General features: G+C 30.7%; 1 protein-coding gene across 6 annotated transcripts in view; it reads left to right on the forward strand.

Moving 5' to 3' along the window:
• Window positions 1-24,410, forward strand: part of LOC129989276 (adenosylhomocysteinase-like 1) — a 369,980-nt gene that overhangs the window by 193,728 nt on the left and 151,842 nt on the right. For all 6 annotated transcript variants that reach the window (XM_056097693.1, XM_056097694.1, XM_056097691.1 and 3 more), the window contains one exon: window positions 14,912-15,011. In XM_056097693.1, the coding sequence (XP_055953668.1) occupies window positions 14,912-15,011 (100 nt within the window). The remainder of the gene's footprint in view (window positions 1-14,911; window positions 15,012-24,410) is intronic.

A 24,410-nucleotide genomic window follows, 5' to 3' on the forward strand; every position in this document is an offset into this window, starting at 1 on the left:
GATAAACAACTTATGTACCTAAAGCTGCCCGTGCGCGTCTTAAGGCAGGCACATTTACCCCTGTTCCTCCTCTCTTGTGGTTTTCTGGGGTTATTTGTTCTTTCTGAGTTGTCTGTTCATTTTATAATAATTTGCGGGAAGCTCCCTATCGACGTCCACAGGCTGGGGTGGTCCTACAATGGGTCAGATGGCAGATTTACGACCCTATTTGTAAAGGCAACATGATGACAGAACGGGGCTTAACATGATTTCCCATTTTCTTATTGGATTTAGTTTATAATATCATGCAGTTCAAACCATTTCAAGGATTCCTTCGTTGTGAAAGAAGTCCGCAAGTAGAGCTCGATGTGATTTTCATAATCCTGCATTAAAATTAACATATCTCCAATTGCTGCTGGGGATGTACTACGAAAAATCTAAGAAGTGATGGTCCAGTCCATCTACCTACCTTCTGCAAAATTCGCATTTTGTTTTCTAGTTATATACACAATTTAGTAAATTCTTAACTATCAACCGGCCACGATACCCCACAAAGCGGACGAAAGCGGATATAAATCAATATTAAAATGCTTTAGAACACTTTTTTTTAACAACTAACCGTTTTAGACCGAGCTCACAATATGAATAGCATTAATTTAGCTCACAATATGTATAGCAATGGCAACTCACAGTATGAATAGTAGTGTTAGCTCACAATATGGATAGCATTAATTTAGTCATGTCAACCGTCCTTAATGAGCTACGTCTTAGTGGGGACTGTGTCAGTTTTATTTGGCGGTATCTTTCGAAAATGGTTGGCGGTAAAAAAGCAGGCGAATATTGATGACTTATTTAAGATCTATGAGCTATAATATGAAATAAGATTTTTTTGAAATCAGCACAGTGGGCGCGACTAGGGGATGCTGTTAAAGTATAGAGAATGTACAGTGAAATGTATTCTTGAGATTTCTTCCGAAAATGAAGGTTGATAGAGGACAATGTTGACGTATCTAGAAGTCATGGGTTTTCATTAAAAAAAAAAAAAAATGCGGATAGGTGAAATCGGAAGAGTGATTGATGGTAAAAGAATTAGTTCTCTGGTGTGGATAGGTTTATATATATATATATATATATATATATATAGAAGCTGCTTTTCCGTGTTAAAGAATTTTTTTTTGTCATTGAAGTTTTAAGAAAATCAAACCGCGTATAATATAATGATAAAGATATAATGATAGCTCTTTTAGCATTAACACCGAATAAACTGCAAAATGTAAGTCGTCGGGGGAAAGAGCATCTCTCCAATCGTATATCCAGCAACTTAATGCTCTTTTCGGCACTTTGCATGCAATGGAAATGGCTTGCTTTTAGTTAAATGCATGGCATAGAATAGCAAATATATAAACCTAAAACGTGGAATCGGTTTGGAAAACTTTTAGTTGAAACTCTGACCTCAACTGCTGAAGGAATGTGTAATCGAAAAAGAGTGGCATTTGTATGTCCACGATTGTTGGTGGTTCGAGTTGAATATCGATCCTGCTACGACCTTGTTCTGGTCATCGTCATGGATTTCTAATCTTTGCTTCTTCTTTTTTACTTTTTTTGTAAATAAATATAGAAATAGTACTATAATCTTTTTAAAAAATCGAATTCGAGATTTGAACGAATCTCCGCGTTTCAGATCTCTTCGAGTTAGAAAAACAAATTTTTTGTTTTATATCTGCCTATTTGTGAAAACTAAAAAACGCCTTGAGCTAGAATATGATATACGGTGTGCCAAGTTCTACTGAAGTATCAAATTTGTAGATTTGCTATTGTAGATTTATATAATCGAATATGTAGATTTCTATCAAATTTTGAGCATAATTCGTTTAGAGGAAGTCTGTCTGCCCGGCTGTTCGAATATCAATTAACGCAATAATTACAAAACGAAGAGAACTGGATGGATGAAATTCGGCATATGGATTTAATATCTATAGTATAACCACATATCATATTTTGATCCAAATCCAACAAGGGGGTGACCATCTGTCCGTCTGTACTTTCAGAAAAATGTAAACGCGATAACTCTTTAAATGTATTGAATTTGACATGCAATTTTGTGACTATAATTGTAGCTCTGCGCCAAATTTGGTTTCAATCGATTGAGAAAAACGCATCTAAAACACAAATTCGAATTTGGATACTATTAAACACATGCCAGGCATTAATGGCCAAAAAAATTCGCCAAGGATCATACCATAGATTCAGCAAAAATTCTAATTTTACGCCAAAAGTTAATATTTCGTAACTATTGTACGCCATTTCCATGGAAGGCGTTCTTTAGTATAACACATTTATTGGAGTGTATGCGAGAAAGTTTTGCTGAAACCACTCCCGCTGTTTTAAAAATTATTCTAGAATGTTAAATTGTGTATTTTTAGCACTAATTTAGTTTCTACTGCTATGGAAGGTGCTTGATTCCTTATAAAACGAACAGTGAATTTCTTGGCTATTGATTCGTTAAATGACTTCATTCAACCGTATCATCACCGATATAAAGTTAACAACGGATATATATATATATATATATATATATATATATATATATATATATATATATATATATATAATTTCTTCTCACAATTTTTCAGTAAATATAGTGAAACTCTATTTCATTTGCTACCGATAACGCAGGATTTTTTTCATGCCATGTACAAAATTTATACTTTCCAATATTTTGAAATATGGTGATATTACCTTGATATATTTCTGTTATATTTATTAAATTGTCAGATTCAATTATACTGTTATTTTGAAGGAAAAAAATAGTGTTTATAATTCTAAATATCCTTGAATTGTTGCTAACTGTTAGAGATATGTTGCGGTAAGTCTATAAAAATCTTAGCTATTGCAAATAGAGGGGCCATCCAACTCGGAAAGCGGGGGGAATGAAGAGCAATTGTTAATGATTATAATAGTTGGCATTTTGTTAAAAAGTGTCAATTATTGCACTTCTTTTACAGCTTTTAAAATCAATAGCTTTAAATTTTATGAAATAGAGATGGAACTTTCTTTTTCCAGTATCTCTCTTATTGCTAAAGATAGAAAGATTATTATTACCTTTCGTACTCAAGGCGTGTTTTTTTAAAATCTACAATGGGATTTTAATTGTTTTGTAAGGATTACTTACGTTGTATTAATCTTAATTAAGGCTAAAATAATTTAATGTATATATTTTTTCATCTTTCGGATTCACAAGAGGACATTTTTTCTAAAAAATTTCAGGATTAAAGCGGGGGGGGGGGGAAATCAAAGTTCTTATATAATTTTATTGGAAATTTTATTTCAGCTATCCATAAAACGGTCTGTTTCTCCTTTAGGTAATCAGCATTCTCTAGCATAAATTCAACAGAGAGATAACAAATTGGAAATTTTGCATTGATTATAATTATTACAGTGATAAGAACTGAAAAATATTAATTATATTAACAATTCAACTACAGAAGTTTTCACAATAGAAGTAAGCAAACAGTGTAAATGTTGTTGTTATTTTCGCATAATTTAAAGCCATTAATATATGAAATTTTCCTCTGTAAAATAACATTTAGTTGTTTTAACGGAGCTATAATACAAGGTGGTGAGATTTCTGTTTCTGGTCAAATTATTCCAAGTTCGTAACCGGATTCCACGAAGAATTGTCTCTCATTCGGGTCTGGTGCACGTTGAATCTGAAGTCTCTATTACTGTGGATGTCCTTGAATTGTTTCGATCAGTTTTGGCGAGTGGGATTGCTAATCGGGTGTCGTCCTCGTCATCTGATCAGAATTCAGGATAAAGAAATCAGTTCGTAAGTAGTTATGATCTCGCTTCGAAACTGGAAGTAAACAAAACCAATGAAAAAGAAATTATTCATTGCGATTCATTTAAGAAACGTTTATAATAACGTTTTAGAAATTAACGTTTCAACTTAAAAAGTGGCATTCGTATGGAATTCAAATGTAACGAAAGTATTAAATTATTAAACTCTGAAAATGTTTAAATCGGTATCATTATCGAGAACATACAAATAAATAAAAAAAAAAAATTCAAAATTCTAACAAATCAGGTAATAAATGTAAAATCGATGACAAATTTACATCTTTAAAAACAAGAAATAAATCAAATGAAATAAAAAATATCTAAATACGTCATTTTCCTGGTTTTACTAGTATTTTGCAATAATTTGAACATAATGCTAAAGATAAAAGCAGGGATATATTCTATTTTTAATTTTAGTCGTCACCGTGATTTTAATTTCTCCAACAGATTCATTAAAAAATTTATCACCATTCCTCAATATTAGCGGAAAAGCAACTTCCGAGATTCTTGTTTACGATTGCGTGAAAAAGAAATAAAATATCTGTATTTACGAATTATTTTTTCTAAATATAAAAGTTTAACCGATGTATTTGTTTACAGTGTTAACAACGATATTCTTTTCTTAACAGGTTTGGATATCTTTGTTGAGTTATTCAGTTGATGAAAATCTTTTGCTTTTTAAAAAACTTTTATGGACACTATTTTGTAGCTGATCGTAATTTACTTTTGTTTTCCTTCAGTGCCGTCGTACACGCATTCCTTTCCGTGCCAGGTATTTTTTTCCCCTTCTCATTTTAGTAGGTCGATAAATAAATAAATAAAATTCCCTCACGATTTATTCAGAAAGAATAGGCTTTGTTATTCATCGTTATAAAAGTTGCAAATTTTGGTGTATCATTGGGAAGATTGCACTGAATCCATTCATTTCAGATTTTTTTAAAGAGATAATCTATATATATGCATATAATTGAATGTTTATGTGTTTGAACTAACTTTATACAGTTCCACACCCCTTGACGGATTTTTAAGAAATTTGGCGCATACTTTTTTAGTGCCTTGAAGGGTTATCAGCGTTATTAACAGTTACACCCGTTTCACCTGAAGAGGATGAAATGAGTATAAAAAGATTTTAGGTTTTACCAATAACTTTGAAGCATGTTTTGCGAGTTTTTCTGTGTTCACAAAATTGAATCTGTCTCTCTCTCTCGTTTTTCTATCCATATGTTTTTATTCCTATTATTTACATCTACTAAGCTATTTTTTATACTATCCTAAACTTAAAAAAAAAAAATTAATGTTTTAGTGGCAATAACTCTATTTCCAAAAACGATAATTTAAAAGCGATTCGTAATATTTCATTTTTTTTATTTTGTTGAAATATTAAGCTTATTTTACTGTTTAACCATATTCATCATACCGAGGTTTTATCAAAATTTATATTTATTGAACATTTTCGTTTTTGCTTGTATTTCTTAACACAGATGCCTTTTAATATGTGAGCGCAGTAATTTTTTAAATGCTGTCTTTTAAAAATTTTTAAACTTTTTTTATTGTTTAGTTTAATTTAATAGCATATCTTAGCATTTAACCCTTTACACTCGGATAGTGACTCTCACGCGCCATTCAAGACGGTGCATTATTTTGACGTTTTATTTGTTTATTTTTTAATTTTAATTGCTAAAAATACCTACAAAATGGTAAGAAGATGTGGAAAATAATGCAGGAAAATATAAATTGAAACAATTATATATATATTTATTTTCCGGAGTAATGAACAAGTCCTTGAATTAAAGTGAATAAATATACATCGAATTACTTTTCCGAGTACAAAGGGTTAAAATTTTTGATGCATCCAGTCTAGACCAGCTGAACAAATTAGTTGAATAAAGTGGTATGTTGTACTAAAATCTACTCTTCCTAAATTTTTTTTGTTCAGCGCAATATTTTGAGAAAATGGGTATGCTGCATAAATGGCATTGTACTGAAATTTCTCCTTTTTTTTTTATTCATTTGACAGTTATTGAAGTTTTTGACGCAGCCGTAAGTTTTGCTTGCGATTTATAATATCAGCACCATATTTTCCTGTATGGTCACTTTCTAAAGTACATTTTTTGGGGGGGGTCATGGAACTTTTTACCCCTGTGCTTAATTCCTGTGCCTTCTCTTTTTTACTTTTTACCCCTATACCTTCCCAAATTTGGCTCATTCCGTTGACATATCGAAGTTGAGTAAGGTGATAATCAAAATTATTTATAATAATAAACATTTGCATATCTATACTTATAATAAAGCTCAATGTGTGTGTGTGTGTGTGTTGGCGCTCTACAGGCCAGGTCATTTGACATACAGCTATCAAATTTGGTACATGTATACCTTAGAGGTCGGGAATGTGCACCTGGGGTCCCTTTTTTTGAAATTTTAATTAGAATTTTAATTATTAATTAAAAACTAACTTTCCCGCCAAAAAAATCTTCCATATTCCCCAACGCCAACTTTTCCGCCAAAAAAATCTTCCATTTTCCCCACCGCCAAATGATCAGGTTTTTTTCTCCCAACAGTAATGAGGCTAGGGTTAAGATTTTTCGGCGGATTATTTCAAACGATTCTGTTTATTTTCTTAATGTTTTATGCATTTAAAATTAAACATTGTTAATTAATTCATGTTTCAGATTCATTCTGAAGTACTTTTGAATTAAAATAACACAGAATAAAGGAAATTAAAAATTTCTAATCCGCATAGCGTTACCCCAACTGGCGTAGAAAAAAAATCACGTATTTGCGTTACGTAACCGGCGGAGAAAATTCACGCATGCGCATTGTTCCGATTGTTGCCATGACAACCGTTATCAACGGACGATTTAAATTATTTTTAGGTTAGTTGCATGCTTTTGTAAGTAAATTGTATTTATGTTAGTTATATATTTTTTGTATATGCTTATAGTTTTAAGTACATCGTTTTTTAAGTAGATTTTTTTAACCTGTTTTCAATTATTTAAATTATTTTTAGGTTAGTTGCATGCTTTTGTAATTAAATTGTATTTTAGTTATATATATATATATATATATATTTATATGTTAATAGTTTTAAGTACATCGTTTTTAAGTAGTTTTTTAAACCTGTTTTCGACCGATTATTTTAAACGATTCATTTTATTTTCTTAAAGTTTAATGCATTTAAAATTAAACATTGTTAATGAATCGATCTGTTCATGATGAATCTGAGAAAATTTTGTTGACAAATTCTTGAGATATTACATAACTTAAGAAAGATATTTTTTAGTGCCCATAAAGTTTAAACGCTCAGTGACTCTATTATCAGTAATCATATTATTAAAAAAAATGCTTTGTTTCAGTAAAAAATATTATTATATTAATTGCAGTTTAGTCATTTCCATTTTAATTTTAAGCATAAATTCTACCGGAACTAACAGAAAATTAGAGAGATACATATTATGTTATGGCTGAAGGACTTTTTTTATTATGAGGGAATTACATGACTATCAAAATTTGAAGCTTTAAAATATTTGATGAAGAAGCTATTAAAGTAGGAATTACATAAAATATTTAATTATTAAAATTTTAACGAGTATTAAGATTGGCGAACCGGCTGGTCGCCAAAGGCGGCTAGTACTTTAATAAAGTATAAGCACAATGCGCCATATATGCGTAATTGTATTTAAAATGGCATCTTTGTGAACGCATAGCGAACATAACATTCATTAATTCATTAAAAATTACGAATTTTTTTCTGGTAGTTGATCTAAGATTTAAAATGATAATAATAACCAGTGACGATGGTCTCCCGAAACTTTCTCGCATACTCTCCAAAATGAATTTATGTTTTAGACACGTATTTTCCAGCCCGCTTGAAATCAAGTTCTGACACTGAGTAAAATGGCAGTCCCAAAATTCCATACCATATTTGATATATTTAAATCATTGCGTTTTTGAGTTTTACATGCTTCTGAAAGTTCAGACCAACAGACTTCCAACCCCTAGTTGGATTTCGCTCAAAATTTCATGGCTGTCTACACTATAAATGTTAAATCTGTGTATTGAATTTTAGCCGTCCCGATCTCTTCGTTTTGTGGTTAACTTATGTTCGAACAGCAGGATGGACAAACTTCCTCTGAATGAATTTTGCTCAAAATTTGATTGAAATCTTAAAATTAGTTGTAAAGACCGGTGTTTTTCCGTTAGCCGGGCGCAAGCGAAAAATCGCCAAATAATGTAGAATTCCGTCAAATTTCTTACGCCAAATTCGCGTTTGGTTCACAATCCGTTAGCTGGGGGCAAGCGAAAAATCGCCAAATCATGTCAAATTTCTTACGGCAAATTCACGTTTGGTTCACAATCCGTTAGCTGGGGGCAAGCGAAAAATCGCCAAATCATGTCAAATTTCTTACGGCAAATTCGCGTTTGGTTCACAATCCGTTAGCTGGGGGCAAGCGAAAAATCGCCAAATCATGTCAAATTTCTTACGCCAAATTCGCGTTTGATTCACAATTGGCGACATTTGAGCCCGGCTAACGGAAAAGTACCTAAAGACCATATAACAAATTTCTTTCATCTAAGTCAAAGCGTTTTGGAATTATCTTTGTCACTGACAGATTGGCGAATAAACACAGACATGATGCCAAAAAAATGTGTTTTTCGAATTCACGGGGTTCTAAAACGTGAAGATTATTTGTCAAAATCTCGAGTTCTAATTTTTTTGATGATGACAATACTTTCATTATATTTCTTATACGAGAGAAAGTAAACATTGTTTTTTAAAAGATGCAGAATGTGAATGAGTGAAATGTATTCTCCTGGAAAAGTTAAGATTTCCTCCTAAAATTAGCTTTTTTCGAGCAAAAATTAATATAAGAACATTTTTTTATTTTTGAGGCGCTATTTTTCCCTCTTCTGAAGTTAGTGGGAAATAACTTAAGAATACCTGTAATAATATTTAATGCATTTTTATGGGAAAAACCAACTCATTTTGCGCAATAAAATCATTGCGATTTGCTTGGCTTGAGGCTTAGTCACACTGTCTGGTCACTTAATGAGAGGCTCGTGTGCACTGTTTGCGATCGTGGAATACCGCATGGTTCCGTTCACGGCCGGTGCATTTCCCTATGAAATAATTCCACTGCAACGGTGCCCTGACTTCTATTTAATTATGTTCTCATTTTTTAATTATCCCTTGTTTTGCTTTTTCATTTCTAGAACTTTTTTTTTCAGTTATGTAAGAGGAAAGCTTTTCTTCAGTGTTAGCGTGGCCTTTTCTTCGCCGCTGCTTGGTTTTTCTTGTTGTGAATATAGTTAATTGTTCAGAAACAATGCGGTTTCTTTTTATTTTTTCGTATGTTTTGGATTGTAATGATACTTATTGAATGTCCTGTCGGGGTTTCAAGATCATTTCTAATGAGGGCCCGTGTACGTTTTTCCCGGTAATTCGTCATATGATGATTTGTTTTGCATTTGTGAGGTTGGTGTTGACTTTCGGCTGCCGTTGATATTGATTCATTCTTTCATATTTCTCGGCGTTCATGTGGATTATCGAATATTACGTTGCCGAAGTTTTTTTGAAGATATAGTATCAATGTTTCATAAGCTGCAACTTTGGATTACATGAAATTACTTGAGTACTAATACTGGTTTATTTTCGATGAAATATAGTGTTTAAAAAAACACAAGAACCCTGAAATGTGATTCCTTGTTGGAAACTCTGCTATTTCATTTGTGACAAATCTATGTATATGAAAAGAAAACCATAATCTCTTCTGATTTTCTTAGTTTGTGGATTACTTCTAGTTCATATTTTATTGTCATCGAAATTGTGAACTTGAATGGATTGGTTTCGACAGTGCTGACAGAATTTCTGTTGAAAATAAAACGAGTTTTCAATTGTAAACTGAAACCGTCAGTGATTTCGCTTCATTACTAAACTGGAAAAACTGCTACAAGTTGAACTTTTATTTCTTCACTATCATCAATTCAAATAAACGAACGTATGTCACTAAGCTGCTGGATTACGAAGTTGTAAATTTTACTAAAATTTTCTTCATTTGTTAGCTGAAACCGTTAGTGATTTCGTATCATTAGTAAGCTGCAAAAACTGTTACAAGTTGAATTTCTGTTTCTTTATTACCAATTCTAGCAAAAGAACGTATGTCATTAAGCTGTGGGAATATGATGTTGATATTATGGCATTTATGTACAAATTATAGTGGAGTAATATCTATCGGAGCATATATTTTTTACCCTTAACATTAAAACATTTTCTATTAGAAATATTCGATAAATAGATGGCATATTATTGCATATATATATTTGCAACTTATTCGTTTCTTTCACTTATTGTTCCAAAGACAACTCTCTTTCCATGGATTGCACATTTTTAGTAAAGTATATGAACTGCAAAATGAACCATTTGTTTCCTCAAATTTAATTATGTATGTCATTAATGCCGATTGTGCTTGAGATTTTATCTGAGAATTTGATATCTTTCCGATTGAAAGTTTAAAGTTTAAGCAAACAGTTGTTGATTATTGAGTCATCTTTAATGAATAAATAACTCTATTCAATCATTTTTGTCTTGACTAATGACAACTTTCTTCATGTAAGAACCTGAATTATGATCTCTGTTCATTTTTAAATATTTGCCAAGAATTTCTTCGGAATATTCATAATCCATTTACGAATATGCTGCCATTTTTCAAGGACGTAAAATAATTTCCACCTTTTGACATTATACTTTTTGTTTACTTTGCCACTAAAAATAAAAATCTTTTTTTTGTATCGACATAAAACAGAACACTTGTTATTCATCATTCGGTTACTATATTACGCAAGTGAAAATGTTGAAGTTCAATCGTGTTTTTGCTGACCAGTCTTACGAAGAGATGGCCACTTCTCACGCTCGAGACGTCCCCAACCGCAATAAATCGAGGATGTCTCGCGTGGGGAGAAATGGAATATGCCTTGTGGATGGCGAACGGATTTATTTCGGCGATTCTATTTTTGTGAGAGCCGTAAGTTCTAATTGGATTTCTGTCTTTGCTTATCACTCGAATCTCTAGAGATGTATTTCAGATCATAACAGCATGTGCTGATCAAGCTGTAGAATTAAAGAGATCTTTAAAATTAACTAAAAAAATAATTTCTTAATGTAATTCCTTTAGTAGATCTCTCGTTTATTTTAATATTCTCTGAAACTATTTATAGAAATAATAAAATTTATGAATTAGTATTTTACTCATATTTATCTAAAAATATTCTACTTGGGAATAATAAAGGCCGAGAATCGGATAGAGATTGAAAATCAATGATAGGTTACTTCTTAAAATTGAATTTGTGTATGTAAGGTGTGTTCTGTGATGTGTCAGATGGATTTTAGGTTAAAATTAATATTTTCTTTAACCTTAAATAAAGGTTTTTCATTTTTCTGAAATTTTTTTATCATATATATAAGAATAGAAGATGCAGCCATTAATAAATTAAAATCCAGCTAAGAATAATTGTATGCTGACTGGAGTGTTTATAATAAAAAGAGTAAGAATTTTTAAATTTATATTGTTTAGTTTTATTCTCAAATGAAATTGTTATGTAACTATATATATATATATATATATATAATAGTATGCTTATAAATAACAATAGTTGTTAAGTATTTAATTTGTTGCATCTTTTGTATTGCTGTTACTTTTAAACTTTTTGGTGCTTTTACTTGTTACTGATGCTTTTTTAAAAAAATTTTACGATATATAAATTGAAATTTAAGTCTGAAACAAGACGATCGATGCATTCATTGCTCACCAGGGATGAAATTAATGTAAAGAAATTATAATATTTTCTGCAAACAGTATCGAACAATTAAGTAAAAAATAAAATTTATATATATATATAGTTTTGTTCTTGCAAATTTTGGTTAAATGGATTTTTGAACATTCTTTTATAATTTTAAAACTGAATATTTACAAGCGGACCAGTGCTGAATAATCACACTAAATAATTTTCAGAATCGAAACCAGAAAGTTCATCATGCCCCAAGAAATTAAAAAGTATTCAAGCCATTATGATATATAAAACGATTGTTGAACTATTTTATTTTTAGGTAAAATATGTTTTATCCAGGAAATTATGATTAGTGTAAGTGAGAACGAGTAATATTTTATTAAATGTCAAGATTTAATACAGTTGTGTATGGTGAATTCAAAATTTTTCATTATTTTTTTTGTAAAATGAAGTTTGGACATTTTATTTTCAGACTTATTTATTTACAAATTGGGGAGATAATTTTCCATACGGAACGCTTATGCATTGCAAAATTATATTATGAAAAAAAAATTATGAAATAATTTTTTCATGAATTTTAAGAGATCGAAGTTAAATAAATATTATAAAATGAATGATATGTGCTTTAAATAATATGTGTAATCTTTGGAAAAATTCTACCGATTACGTATAATTTTAAGAAAGCACGTGTTTTCGTACTAATTAATACATTGTATTTTTTCAAATTTTAAGAATTGACGGTTTAAAAAAAATAATAAATTGTATATGGCGGGGCAACTCTTAAATGTGTTATTGTGCATGAATTATAAACATGCTTATTTTCTTCTTCTTTTTTTGATTTGTTATTAAGAATATAATTTGTTAAAAAAAAAGTTAAGCCTCGAATGTGTGAATTACAACATTTTAGAAATGTCATTTGTTTCCCTTAATAGATATTATATAGATATCATGAGATGTTATAATTTATAAATATTTAAGCACAGTATGAAAATATTTTATATTGATATCGTTAATCTCGGAGAAATTTTGACCAAAAAACAATTACTTTTAAAATCTAACATGCTTCCCTTTATTCAGTGATGGAAAATCAAAGCTGCTTAGATTATTGTGTCTTTTTAACGAGAAATAATAAAAGGAATCCTGCACATTCTTATTGAGAGGGTATTCATCGATAGGGTTTAGACACTGAAATAATTTGATTCCTGATGTAAGTGTCTTGTCTGGATAGAACCTTACCTGCTATTATTATTTCCGACACCCTCCATAGGTTATTGTAATCTGCCATGGACTTCATATAGCGAAGTGCACGTGTTCTCGCCTCACGTGTTGCCTGGTCCTCAGCGATAATACAAATAATATCCAGAAGCATGTTATATCCGACCGGCGAAGAGTGCCTTGACCGGGGTTATTTACCTTTATCACTTGGGCAGGGTGGAAAAAAATGGGTAGCATCAACCCCATCAAAAAACGGAACAACCTCAATCCAAAATAAACAAAAGCGTTTCTACCTTCCGATTGACGTGGCCTGCCAACTTCAAGCTTCGTGGCTGATAACCGAATTCTGGTGGAAGGGGCCAACAGCCTACCTTAACCCCATCTTTCAGGGTTGGAGAGGAGCGTTCCAAAAAAGAATACCATCCCCCTGACTTGTGCAAGGCCGTCTGTAATCGTCTGGCAGCAATTGTCTTCCACACGTTTCTTTGTCAGCACCTCGTGATTTTTACCCGATTGCGCTTTCCGCACCACCAGGAGGGCATTCGGAGAACTGATTTCGAATTCTCTTCTTACACTTCGGTCGCCCTGCGTGTTGCTTCTCAGACAGAGGAGATTTCGAATTTCGGTACTGTCCCGCTCGGTCTGAAGAAGATTCGCTGTACATCAGCACTCCGTTTGGGACTTGTGATGAGTATTTGTGCTTGCTTCAGTGGATTAGTGAGACTGTGTTATTTAGTTTATTTGGAAAAGTAGTTATATCTTGAAAGTAATACGATTTGTGGTGTGATAACTCTATTTGGATTATTTTTTGGATCTACGAAACGCTCATCATTTTTCGTTTTTGTGGAAAATTTTATCTGATTTTTTAAACTTCTTTGTGTTGCTAATTTGCGAAAATTCTGAATCAGTTACTTTATGAAAATTTCTTAACTTGTTGGCGTATTTCACTGTTTGATTACTCCTGTTGTGATTTCAAATAGTTACTAGAATAGTGAATTTCATCTGCCAATGGGCGTGGATTTATTTGATTTTTAATATTATTTCGCTGTTGTGTGGAAAATTTCATTTCAATATTAAACACCCTTTGTTAATATCTATTTGTCCAGGAAATTCACTCATTATATAACCAGTTATTTGTCTTAGAATACTATACTTAACCGATATCATCTATCGTAATAATTAAGTTAAAATCTATGAGATTTTTATTTTTAAAAGGAATAGTTCTCTTTTTTTGTGTGTAAATATAAATTATTTTATATCCTGGATCCTGTTTCATAATCTCTGCTGATTTGAAAGGTCATTATATCTCATTTCATAATCCATTATTTGAAGAGAATCTTAAGATATTAAATTGCAATTAATCTTTGCAATCACTGTCGGGCATCGATCATTGACGTCTGCGAGCATTTGTTTAAAATTCTGTGAACGAGCATTTTTCTTCGTGAATATCTTTTGATTTCATAGAGCTATCTCATCCTTTATTGTGAAATCCATCCACCCACACTCTTTACACAAACACTTGCGTAGATTCGAGTAACATTTCCATAACCCATTGGCCTTTAATTCTTATTTGAATATAAACAGTGAGACATCCTTTTGACGCACGTGATATTGTGAAACGAACCATTAACATTACTTTCTGCTGTTAACTGATTGACAGATAGTAGCTTTTTGACATTCTCCTTCTCAGTGATTGAAATAATTTATCTGTTCCTTTTATCTATCACTTAAATTCATTTCATTCAAAGGTGTTGTTAGTTTCGTATTTCCAATTTCTTTAAGTGATTTTGTATCTTTTTATCAGATATTATTATCGTTGATTTTCGATAAAAGTGAAAAATTTCTATATACAGTGATTTTATAATCACTTGTGGGAAATTGCCTGGTGAAAGCGTTGTGGTATTAGACGTATAAAGTGTTCAAACACATAATTGTTAAAAGTAGTGATTGATATCTGTGACTGAATTTTGTGTTCCTGTGATTCTTGTAAAAAAGAACTGTGATTATGAGAGAGAAATCCAGTATGGAACATCAGAGCAACGGCGATCACAGGGTGACTATGCAATCTCATAGATCTCGTATCTGCTCTTTGCAGGAAGGAGGCGTGGTGGGACGAGCCCGATTTCGGAACCAGAACCGGAGCCGGTCCCATTCGGCGTCTTCTACAGACAGTTTTGGATCCACCCACAGCTCATGTAAGTAATTTTTTTTTCTTGTTTTATTTTTTATTATGTTTTCAGGTGGCTTACTGTATAAAGTGCTTAAAGTGTCTTTACAAAATCAATATTAAATAATTTTTTCATTATTTCAAATATATCTTGACTACCTTGTAAGTATACATTTGATAATTTTTATGAAGAATTATGATTTAAAAACTTTTGAGTCATTATACCGAATATGACGTGAATTGCAGTTGATGCTATCTATAGACAGTCTGCTTATATTTAAAAATTATGTTTATCGATATCTATTTTTTTTAAAAGTTAGATCAATGTATTTGTCGAGCTTACTTTGTAGTTGTTGATTATTTAATCTTCTTAGTTATGAATAGAGGATTTGCAAGGATTCACGCGTTTCCTATTCAGATATGGCATCATAACAAGAGATTACTAATCGGCTGTTGTAAAAAATTTGTAAATAATGGAAATTTCTGATATTTACTTGAAAAACTTCCAATTATTTGTCTAATTTTGGAATTTTTTTTAAAGAACTTTAAATAAACAAACAAAAAAGAAAAGCAGACTTTTGAAATATGACAAAAGTAGTTGAAAAGCGTTTTTATTTAGTAAAAATATCACTTAATTTATCAAAAGATATTTTTTGTAATTTTTATACAAAAAATAGAATAAAAATATAAATAATCATTTGTCAGATTTCCCTTCACTGCGTAATATTCTTGCTCATATTGTTGGCTAGAGAAATGATGTGATCATATGAACTTCTGCATCAGTCACAAATTGTTATTATTATTAAAAGGACTTTTTCAAAAAATTAAAGTAGTATTGTATAAAGAAAACTGTTATGTTTGACACGAAGATGCATATTTGGAAACATCATCATCTGGAATATTTTTTTTTCTATCTTTCCACATTAGAAATTGTTTTCAATTGTTGTGTTTCAGATTTCAAAATGGAGAGGTTATTCTGTGATTAACTCAATAAAATTTAATAGTTTTGAATTTTTAATGGTGATGCAATGTTCGTTTTGATTTTTTTTTTCCGGCCTCTCGAACAAGTTTCTGATACGTCTCTTGTGTAGTTAATTTTCTTTTTTCGGTTAGATATTTTTATTTTTTATTTTGTTGAATTTTAACCCAGTCACCACTATAATTAGTATTAGTATTAACTTTGACATTATTAGTAAAACGAGGCAGATTAGTATAAATATCGGAGCAATTGATTTTATGAATATAATTTTTTTAGTAAAGATAAACTAATTTGAGATTTTTTTTTTTTTGAATAAAAAGTACAGTTTCCAGCTTCATTTTGTATTTAAAAAAAAGAAGTAACTTTAGGTAACCAGAAAAAATTGCATAGATAAACATGTTTGCTACTTAAGGCTTATTAAATTCAAAACGCGTTTCTGTTATATTGTTGTTGCTGTCTTCAGAAAAAGTAAATGCCTTAAGTATTATTTTCTTTGGCATGATATTCGGTATTGTTGAGAATGCATTGCTATATCTTATTTAAAATAAGTTTTATGATATTTAGAATGCTATAGTATCTTGCTCCTTTGTAGCATTTAGAAATTTTTTAGAAGTTGTAACTTTAGAGAAAAATAAAAGATACAATTAGAATTATTTTATATAAATTTCTTCATATTGTGTATTGTCATTTTATCTGAAGAAGAACAAGAATTGTAGCAAATACTGCGATAAATCCCTCAAAAATTGCATCGGATGCATATTATTAATATTAAGATATTAATTCAGACATGTAAGTTTGTGTCATTAATTTTGTTTTGATACTCCGGCGATTCACAAATTAAATACAAACTTCTCTCTCACTCTCTCTTTTTTTTCCAACACGCAAATAATGGTTTTAGTGTCCGTTGGAATAGTTAATTCTTTAAAAGATGTTTAATGTAGTTCTTGCTCGCTTTCTTCTTCTGAAGAATTTATTTTGAATACAAATTTCACATTATAATATCACGTAACATATTGAATTCAGCGTTCTAGGTAAGCGATAATAATAACAAAAAATATTTAATTTACTTTACTTCTTCTGAGAGAAAACGTATTGATCCATTCAGATGTTTGCGGGTTTCGATTCGATCTATATCCAAAACTCTATTATTTATGTTGGATAACATCTGTTAGAAGAGACTCGTTATTATTGTTTGCAACTCAAATCGAAGAATAAATGGTGTAGAATTCAATTACGTTTCGTGCTGAATACACACATAATACACATAAAGAAAAAAAACTTTTTCTTTTTGTCAATCGCGTGTCCGATTTTTTTTTTTTTTTTTTTTTTTTTTCTATTTTAGAATACATATTATATTTCAGTCTTCCGTACAAAAAAATTCCTCTTTTGATTTTGGAAAAGCTTTATTTTCAAGCAAATTATACTGTTAAGTTAAAAAATAAAATTTTCTTTTACTTAAATAGAATGTTGATGATAAATTTATAGAGTATAATTCCAATCGTAGAAAAGAAATGCCCTGTTTTAATATACGCAGACTTCTGACGAATAATTAGATACAAATAACAGCTTGGATCAATACACATGGCAATGGTTGAATCTTCTGTTGGTAAACAAACGTTGTAGTGCCTAGATATCACTTGAGGTAGAAGTTTCGCACAAATCCATTTTTTCCCCCCTTAGGGGAGGAATTTATCTTCTAGGCACTTTCAAGAGAAACTAGCTCACATTTGTGTTTCATTGGTATGAAACTTATATAATGATTGCACTTTGCTCTTAAACTATTATATAGTGAAACTTTAGTCTTTTATGTAACGTGGGACATATTACAGCCGTTATAAGAACCAGATCTCTCTCTATTGCCCGTTTCAGCATTTTGATAAAGTGCAGGATGTTCTTTAATGTCTAGACTAATTTTTCACGCAACTTCTTAAATTTTGTCTATGACAAATGAGTTAAATTTATAGATACTTTTTTTCCTAGTCGCTTGCCTGCATCAAACTGGATCTTGTTTTTCTCGAAATCATTCCATCATAAACTATGACACAGCTTGTTTCTTTATTTTAGTTCGTATCTTAAAAACAACCATTGTATAAAATCTCAAATCATGTTCGATACTGAATGTCAAGGATTTTGAAAAACAATCCTATAAATACTTCTAATGCTTCTACAGTTTTAAGTCATAATATTTGTTTTTGTTTTCTCCTGAGAATCGCAACTTTGCCCGGAATAGCAAAATATATTAATTGCCGCTGATATTTATGACTTTTGGTCCTAAAGCAGTATAAAAATCAATTCAAAAATAATTATTAGCAACTTTATTTCAATCAATTTTTTTTCGGTGAATTTATATCAATAATCATTAATATTTCTTTAACGTGTTAACATCCATAATATAGTTATTATAACATGTATAGTATAGTTTATGAATCCCTTGTCAATAAGAAAATTCTTCGGAATTAACTATCAGGGAAATTTATTACTTTCGGTCCTAAACCGGTATCAAAATCAGTTCGAAAATAATTTATCAGCGAATTTTTTTTTTAAATCGCTAGTATGATTTGATTAGGTTTTTTTTTTGTATCTTTTTTATTTCAATCTACTTTCTTCGTTGTTTTGATATTAGTAATCATTAATCTCTTTTTAATGGTAACATCCAGTCAAAATAATTTTCTGCCTGACCCAGAACTGATTTCCCTCACGCACAATTTCTTATTATTCTCCCGATCTTTATTTTTAGAGCCATAATTTCTGGGATTTCTTTTATCTCTGTTCCTGTTCCTCATTCGAGATTGACCCACAAATTTCGTTGCAGGATTTCCTGCGTGTTGACCTTTCACTGTTGACGCTGGAGAACTGGCTCTGGTTCCTCAAGCCTTGTCTAGTTTGCCAGAGTCAATATTTGCCATGATTCGGTCGATTCCGTCTCTGAAAGTGTTTCCGCCATAGCAAAACTCTGTTTGTTCCCGTCCAAAAATGTATCTGATCCGTGGACATTTTTTTTCTCTCACTTTTGGGTTTTCTTTTCAAGGTTTATATCTAGCTTTCTCGTATACGTAATATAGACAATGTATAGTAATTATCAAAAAATTTGAACTCGAGATTTCGACGAATTTCTACATTTTAGACCTCCCTCAGTTTGGGAACAAAAAAAAACATGTTTGGAAAATGTCCATCTGTCTGTGACAAAGATAAATCAAAAACGCTTTGAGCTAGATGATTGTAATTTGGTATATGATCATTACAATACATTTGAAAAGAATATGAGTTTTGACAAATTTTGAATAAAATCTGTTCAAAAGAAGTCCTTCTATTCCGTCTGTTCGAATGCAGTTAACACGATCGTTAAAAAACGAAGATAGCTAGATAAATAAAATTTGGCATAAAGATTTAATATCTATAATGTAGACATCTGTCAAATTTTGAGCCAAATCCAACTAGGAGTTGTCTGTGTTTTGGTCTGTACGTTTAGAAACATGTAATGCGATCATTCAAAACCGCAGTGATTTAAATAAAAAAATTTGGTATGGGACTATGACTACAAGTGCAGTTTTGTGTTATATTTTTGTTTCAGTCCATTCAGAAAAAATTTCTATAACAGAAATTCGATTTTTGATATTTTTATCGCATGCCAGGAATTAATCTCCAAATAACTCGCCAAGGAAGCACTATAGATGTAGTAAAAATGCCAAATTACGCCAAAAGTGAATATTTCGTAACTATTGTACGCCCATGCAATGTAAAGCGCTCTCTGGCATATTCGAGAATATGCGAGAAAGTTTTAGAGACACCACTCCCGCTGGTTTTTATCTTGGAATTACAATATTATTTTTAAATTCAAGTGGAATTTTGCATTTTATGACTGCACATAAACTTCATTTACCCAACTTTCAAATGGCGCGGTTTCGGTTCAAAACTCTTGACTAGATGTTGATACATTTCATTTTACTCAACATTGGAATTTTACCATGATATTGACCCAATCTGAGAGTTATTTCTCCACCTGTGTTATTCAAGGTTTATATGGGCGTTTCTTAATTTTGATTTTGAAAGTGTTGCGTGATTTTTAAAGCAAGTTCAGCATTTTATGATTGTGCATAATATGTAACTTGAATATTTAGAATATTTAATTTAATAGAAATGTTTCTAAATCTATTAATTCCTTTTTATTGTGGATTCTTTTTACCTGAAAAAAATAGATCGATAAATTTATTTTAAAACCTACTATCAATTATCATAGTAATTTTATTAAAATGATTTTGTTATAAAGTTTTCCATTCTGTTTCAGTGTGTTAGCTATAATATTCCGTAATAGATCTTATATTTTGGAAGAAAGTTCTGTATATTTGTATAACTACGAAATTACTTAATTTTAAATATATTTCCATTTTTTAAAATTAAATTTATTATCATTAGAATTGCTCTCCTTTGAATTCATCGGTACATTTTACTTGAGTTTTAGTATTATTTTTATTTATAATTATAGATAATAATATAGATTAACAAATATAATATAGATTAACAAATTTATCGTCACAATATAATATATTATTGGAACTTGCTGGCCACTAAAAACAACTGACGAGTCGTACATATTAGCTGTGTAGTATTGTGATTCACATGGCCAGAACAAATGATTATCTGTGAGGGATATTTGCTTCACGGGGTGATTAACCTATTATTGATATATCCAATATAAATACCGATTAGAAATTATCTTCCGTTTAAAATAGATTATATTTTCCTAGGTCTATTTTTCCACATTTTATTGAGTTTTATATTTATAAGAATGTAGTTTAACCCTTTAAAGGGCCTTTTTTTTCTAGTCATATTATGTTAAAATATTTTTAGGCTTAAAATTAGAATAAGAAAAGGGATTCATTTAGCGTATTAGATAAATTTGATTAATTAATTATTTGGTTAATTAATAATTAAGTAACAAATAAAGACTCGTCATTTTGTGTGAGATAAAGAACTGAAACATCTAAGTTTCTGTCTTTCTAAAAAAATGTGTTAAAACTTATGCCAATCTACACAAATTCATACAAAGATTGATAAATTTGGTGGGAAGCATACTTCCCACGGCCTTAGAAAGGGTTAACAAATTGATCGCCTTCATATGAAATATTGTTGGAACTTACTGTGACACAGATAACAATTTATTCAGCATACATATTAGCAGTGAAATATCGTGATTCACATGGCATGAACAAATAATTTTCTGTGGTGGCTATTTGCTTCACGTGGCGATTAGCATGTTAATAATATACACAATAAAGGATACCGATTAGAAATTATCTTTTGCTGAGAATAGATGTATATTTTACAGTAAAATTAATTTTTGCAAGCTAATCTTCTTTAATTATTAAGTAATAATTATATTTTTTAAGAAACGATTCCATTCTTTCCCCTTTTCCCAATCCCTGTGATTTCTTTATATTATTCTAGAAAACTTATTAATTTCGCCAAAAATAGCTGATAGCAATTCATTCAGAAATTGAAATAATCTTTTTGATATCCGATTAATTTTGTACAAGTGCCGTGTGTGAAGAATTTTGTTATTTCTTTGTGAATTTCACTTTCAATGTGATTCGGTTCATTTGACAAATCAGATATCTTCGGATTTATTCTGTTTTCATAACCTTGGCCTCGCGGCGCTGGAATCATTACGGCATTAAGGAACTCGGTGATGAAATAAATTGATTGACAAATCAATTGAGAGCAAAGAGGAAATACGATCGCCTTGGTTGTTTGTTTTTTTAAACTACTCTTTATATAAAAAATAAAATCAAACATTCTGAATTGTATTAAATGTCTGAACCATTTTTGCAACAGTTTTTTTACGTTCTTGAAACGAATGAAGAAAGAATATAATAATAACAACAACAACAACAAAGACCAATTTGTGTGTGTATGCGTGCGTGCTTGTGTGTGTATGTGTGCGCGTGCGTGCGTGTGTATGTGTGTGTGTATGAATTTAAGTTTTAGACATCGCAAGTCCGAAAAGCACTATTCTAGAATTTTATGTCTCTATGTCTTGGAGAATGAATCGAAAATAAAATGAGCCATCCGAGTAAAATCTAATATGTAATACTTACTAAAAATGTTTTTAGATCTGTGCCAAAATTTAGATTTATGCCGTCAAAAGGTCTGTCTTTGTCTGTATATGAGACTATAAAGATACAGAACTGACTATTATATATAGTTGTAAACTTGACCTCTGAAAAAAAAAAAGAACCCCAATGAGCTGTACAGATGAAATTTGGTGTCATGGCATCCAGCTTGTAACACATTTTTGACCCAACCGATCAACTTGAAACGGAAGCTTTTGAATTTTTTTTCGCTTATTAACGTAAAACATAAAAATTAAAACGGATAATTTATGCATTAACTTATAAAATAATTTTTTAAATTGGTGAATTCAATTAAAATAGCTTAAAAATTATGAAAAGAATGAATTTAATGAATGAATTCAAAAATGATTCATTCTTCGGAACATTCACCTGCGCGCTTTTAACATCACAGTTGGATTTCCGCTACTTCTTTTATTTCGTAATATGCACTTTTTAATTTGCAGTAAAATAATTTAATTGAATTTCTGTTTTTCAGTCGTGTCACTTAACAAGACGAAATTATATATAAAAACATATACATTCCACATTAATCATTTAACACCTTTGGTCGCCAAAGGTAGCTAGTGATGTTTACTTTTTGTTAATGTTATTTGCAAATAATATATAGTTCAATAATGCATTATTTATGGGTGGTGTACCTTCCGTACAGCTGATTTTTTTTCATATAACAGGAACTAAAATTTTTTAAAAATTAAAATATTTGAGCAATTTTTTAAGTTTTATTGCATGCAAATTTATAGTTCTTATATCGCTGTTCTAGAGGGGAATAAAGTTAAAATTGGAGCTATTTAAACGTGTAAAGAGACGAGGACTGGAATCGAATATAGAATTTTATAAACAGAAATTCAAATTCTTAAACAGATTAGCCATGCAGATGGAAGGAGGAAAAGTGCTGTTAACTTACTGTCTGGGACCAAACGTTTGACCTTTAAATCGTAGTGAGCGGGTTCTTTGCAGAACACGCCCTCGGTCTTGTTATGAAATAGTACGGAGTTATTTGGTTTCCTTCTTTTTATTCTCTCATTCCTTAAAACTTTTTGATTTCATTGAAAATTTACATTTTGTCGATGGAGTTAGGATTATAAGCAACTTAGACTGTTGATTTTGGATTTCTGACAATAGCGGAGAGTTGGGTATAATTCTGTAAGATATCTTTTAAACTTATGGATTGGAAATTTAACTTTTTAATGATGTTTTGCCAAAAGTATCAACTTTATCATTGAAAGATTAGCGTCGTTTGCAAATTAAATCAACTAAATTGGACCCAACACTTCATATCACATTTAAACTTAAAACATCGTAAGTGTTCCAATCCTTTACCATGAATCCATATCTTACCATATCGACGAAATACTAGAAATCTCGCCAGGTCCATTCTATTTGGAGATTAAATTTTTCAGCATTGGTCTTTTAACCCATTAGCTGCTACGATCCCTATTCGGGGATTTTGAAATTTTACATACGCCACTCGGCGCCAAAAATATATTTAGTATGCCTGACAGTTTAGTTCCTGTCTATATATATATATATATATATATCAGCCAATATTTTGTTCATTCTGTTGTTCGTTTCATTGCAACAAGCGAACAAAGTTTGAAATTCGTCTGCAAATAAACGGAATTATCATGTTTGAAGAACTCTATTTTTAGTTTCATTTTTATATTAGAATAAAATATCATACATAAATATGTAATTTAGAGGTTATAGTAACGATCTAGTGTTTACTCAGTCCTTTTTTTTTATTAAAATGATTTTATTAATTATTTTATATTGCTACCTTTTTCAAAAATATCAAATATTTTCAAAACAAAACATAATTTGAATGTAAATTTATTGTTACGTAATTTTTTTTTGTGCATACATGTATCTTGTCCGGCTAAAACATTAAAAAGAATGATAAGTAAATTGGTTAATCCTGAATGACACCGGATACAAAAATAATGTTTTCAGTTTCATGCATAAGTAGTCTACCGAATTTAGGAAAACCTACAGCAAAACATTTTAATTCGCTGGCAAGTGACCTTGAAATAATGTATTATCCTTAAGGACAATACATGGAAATATTCCCTTTTTTTTTATTATGTCTCAGCATTTATTGAAATAGAATTATTTCGAAGTCATTTGAGTTTCTTGACAGTCATTTCCAGAATTACGTTTCAAGAAAAGAATACTTTTTTGTCAATAATTTATGATCGGTGCACATGTTCTCTTTCCCTCGTTATGTTTTTTTTCCCCCCGTCACTGGATTGTCGCTTGTTTTGAAACGGCAGGGTGCGGCGGCCTTTTTTCCCGAAATAGCGGCGGCCATCACACGCAG

The sequence above is a fragment of the Argiope bruennichi genome, chromosome 10, assembly GCF_947563725.1.
Source record: "Argiope bruennichi chromosome 10, qqArgBrue1.1, whole genome shotgun sequence".
NCBI classification, from domain to species: Eukaryota; Metazoa; Arthropoda; class Arachnida; order Araneae; family Araneidae; genus Argiope; species Argiope bruennichi.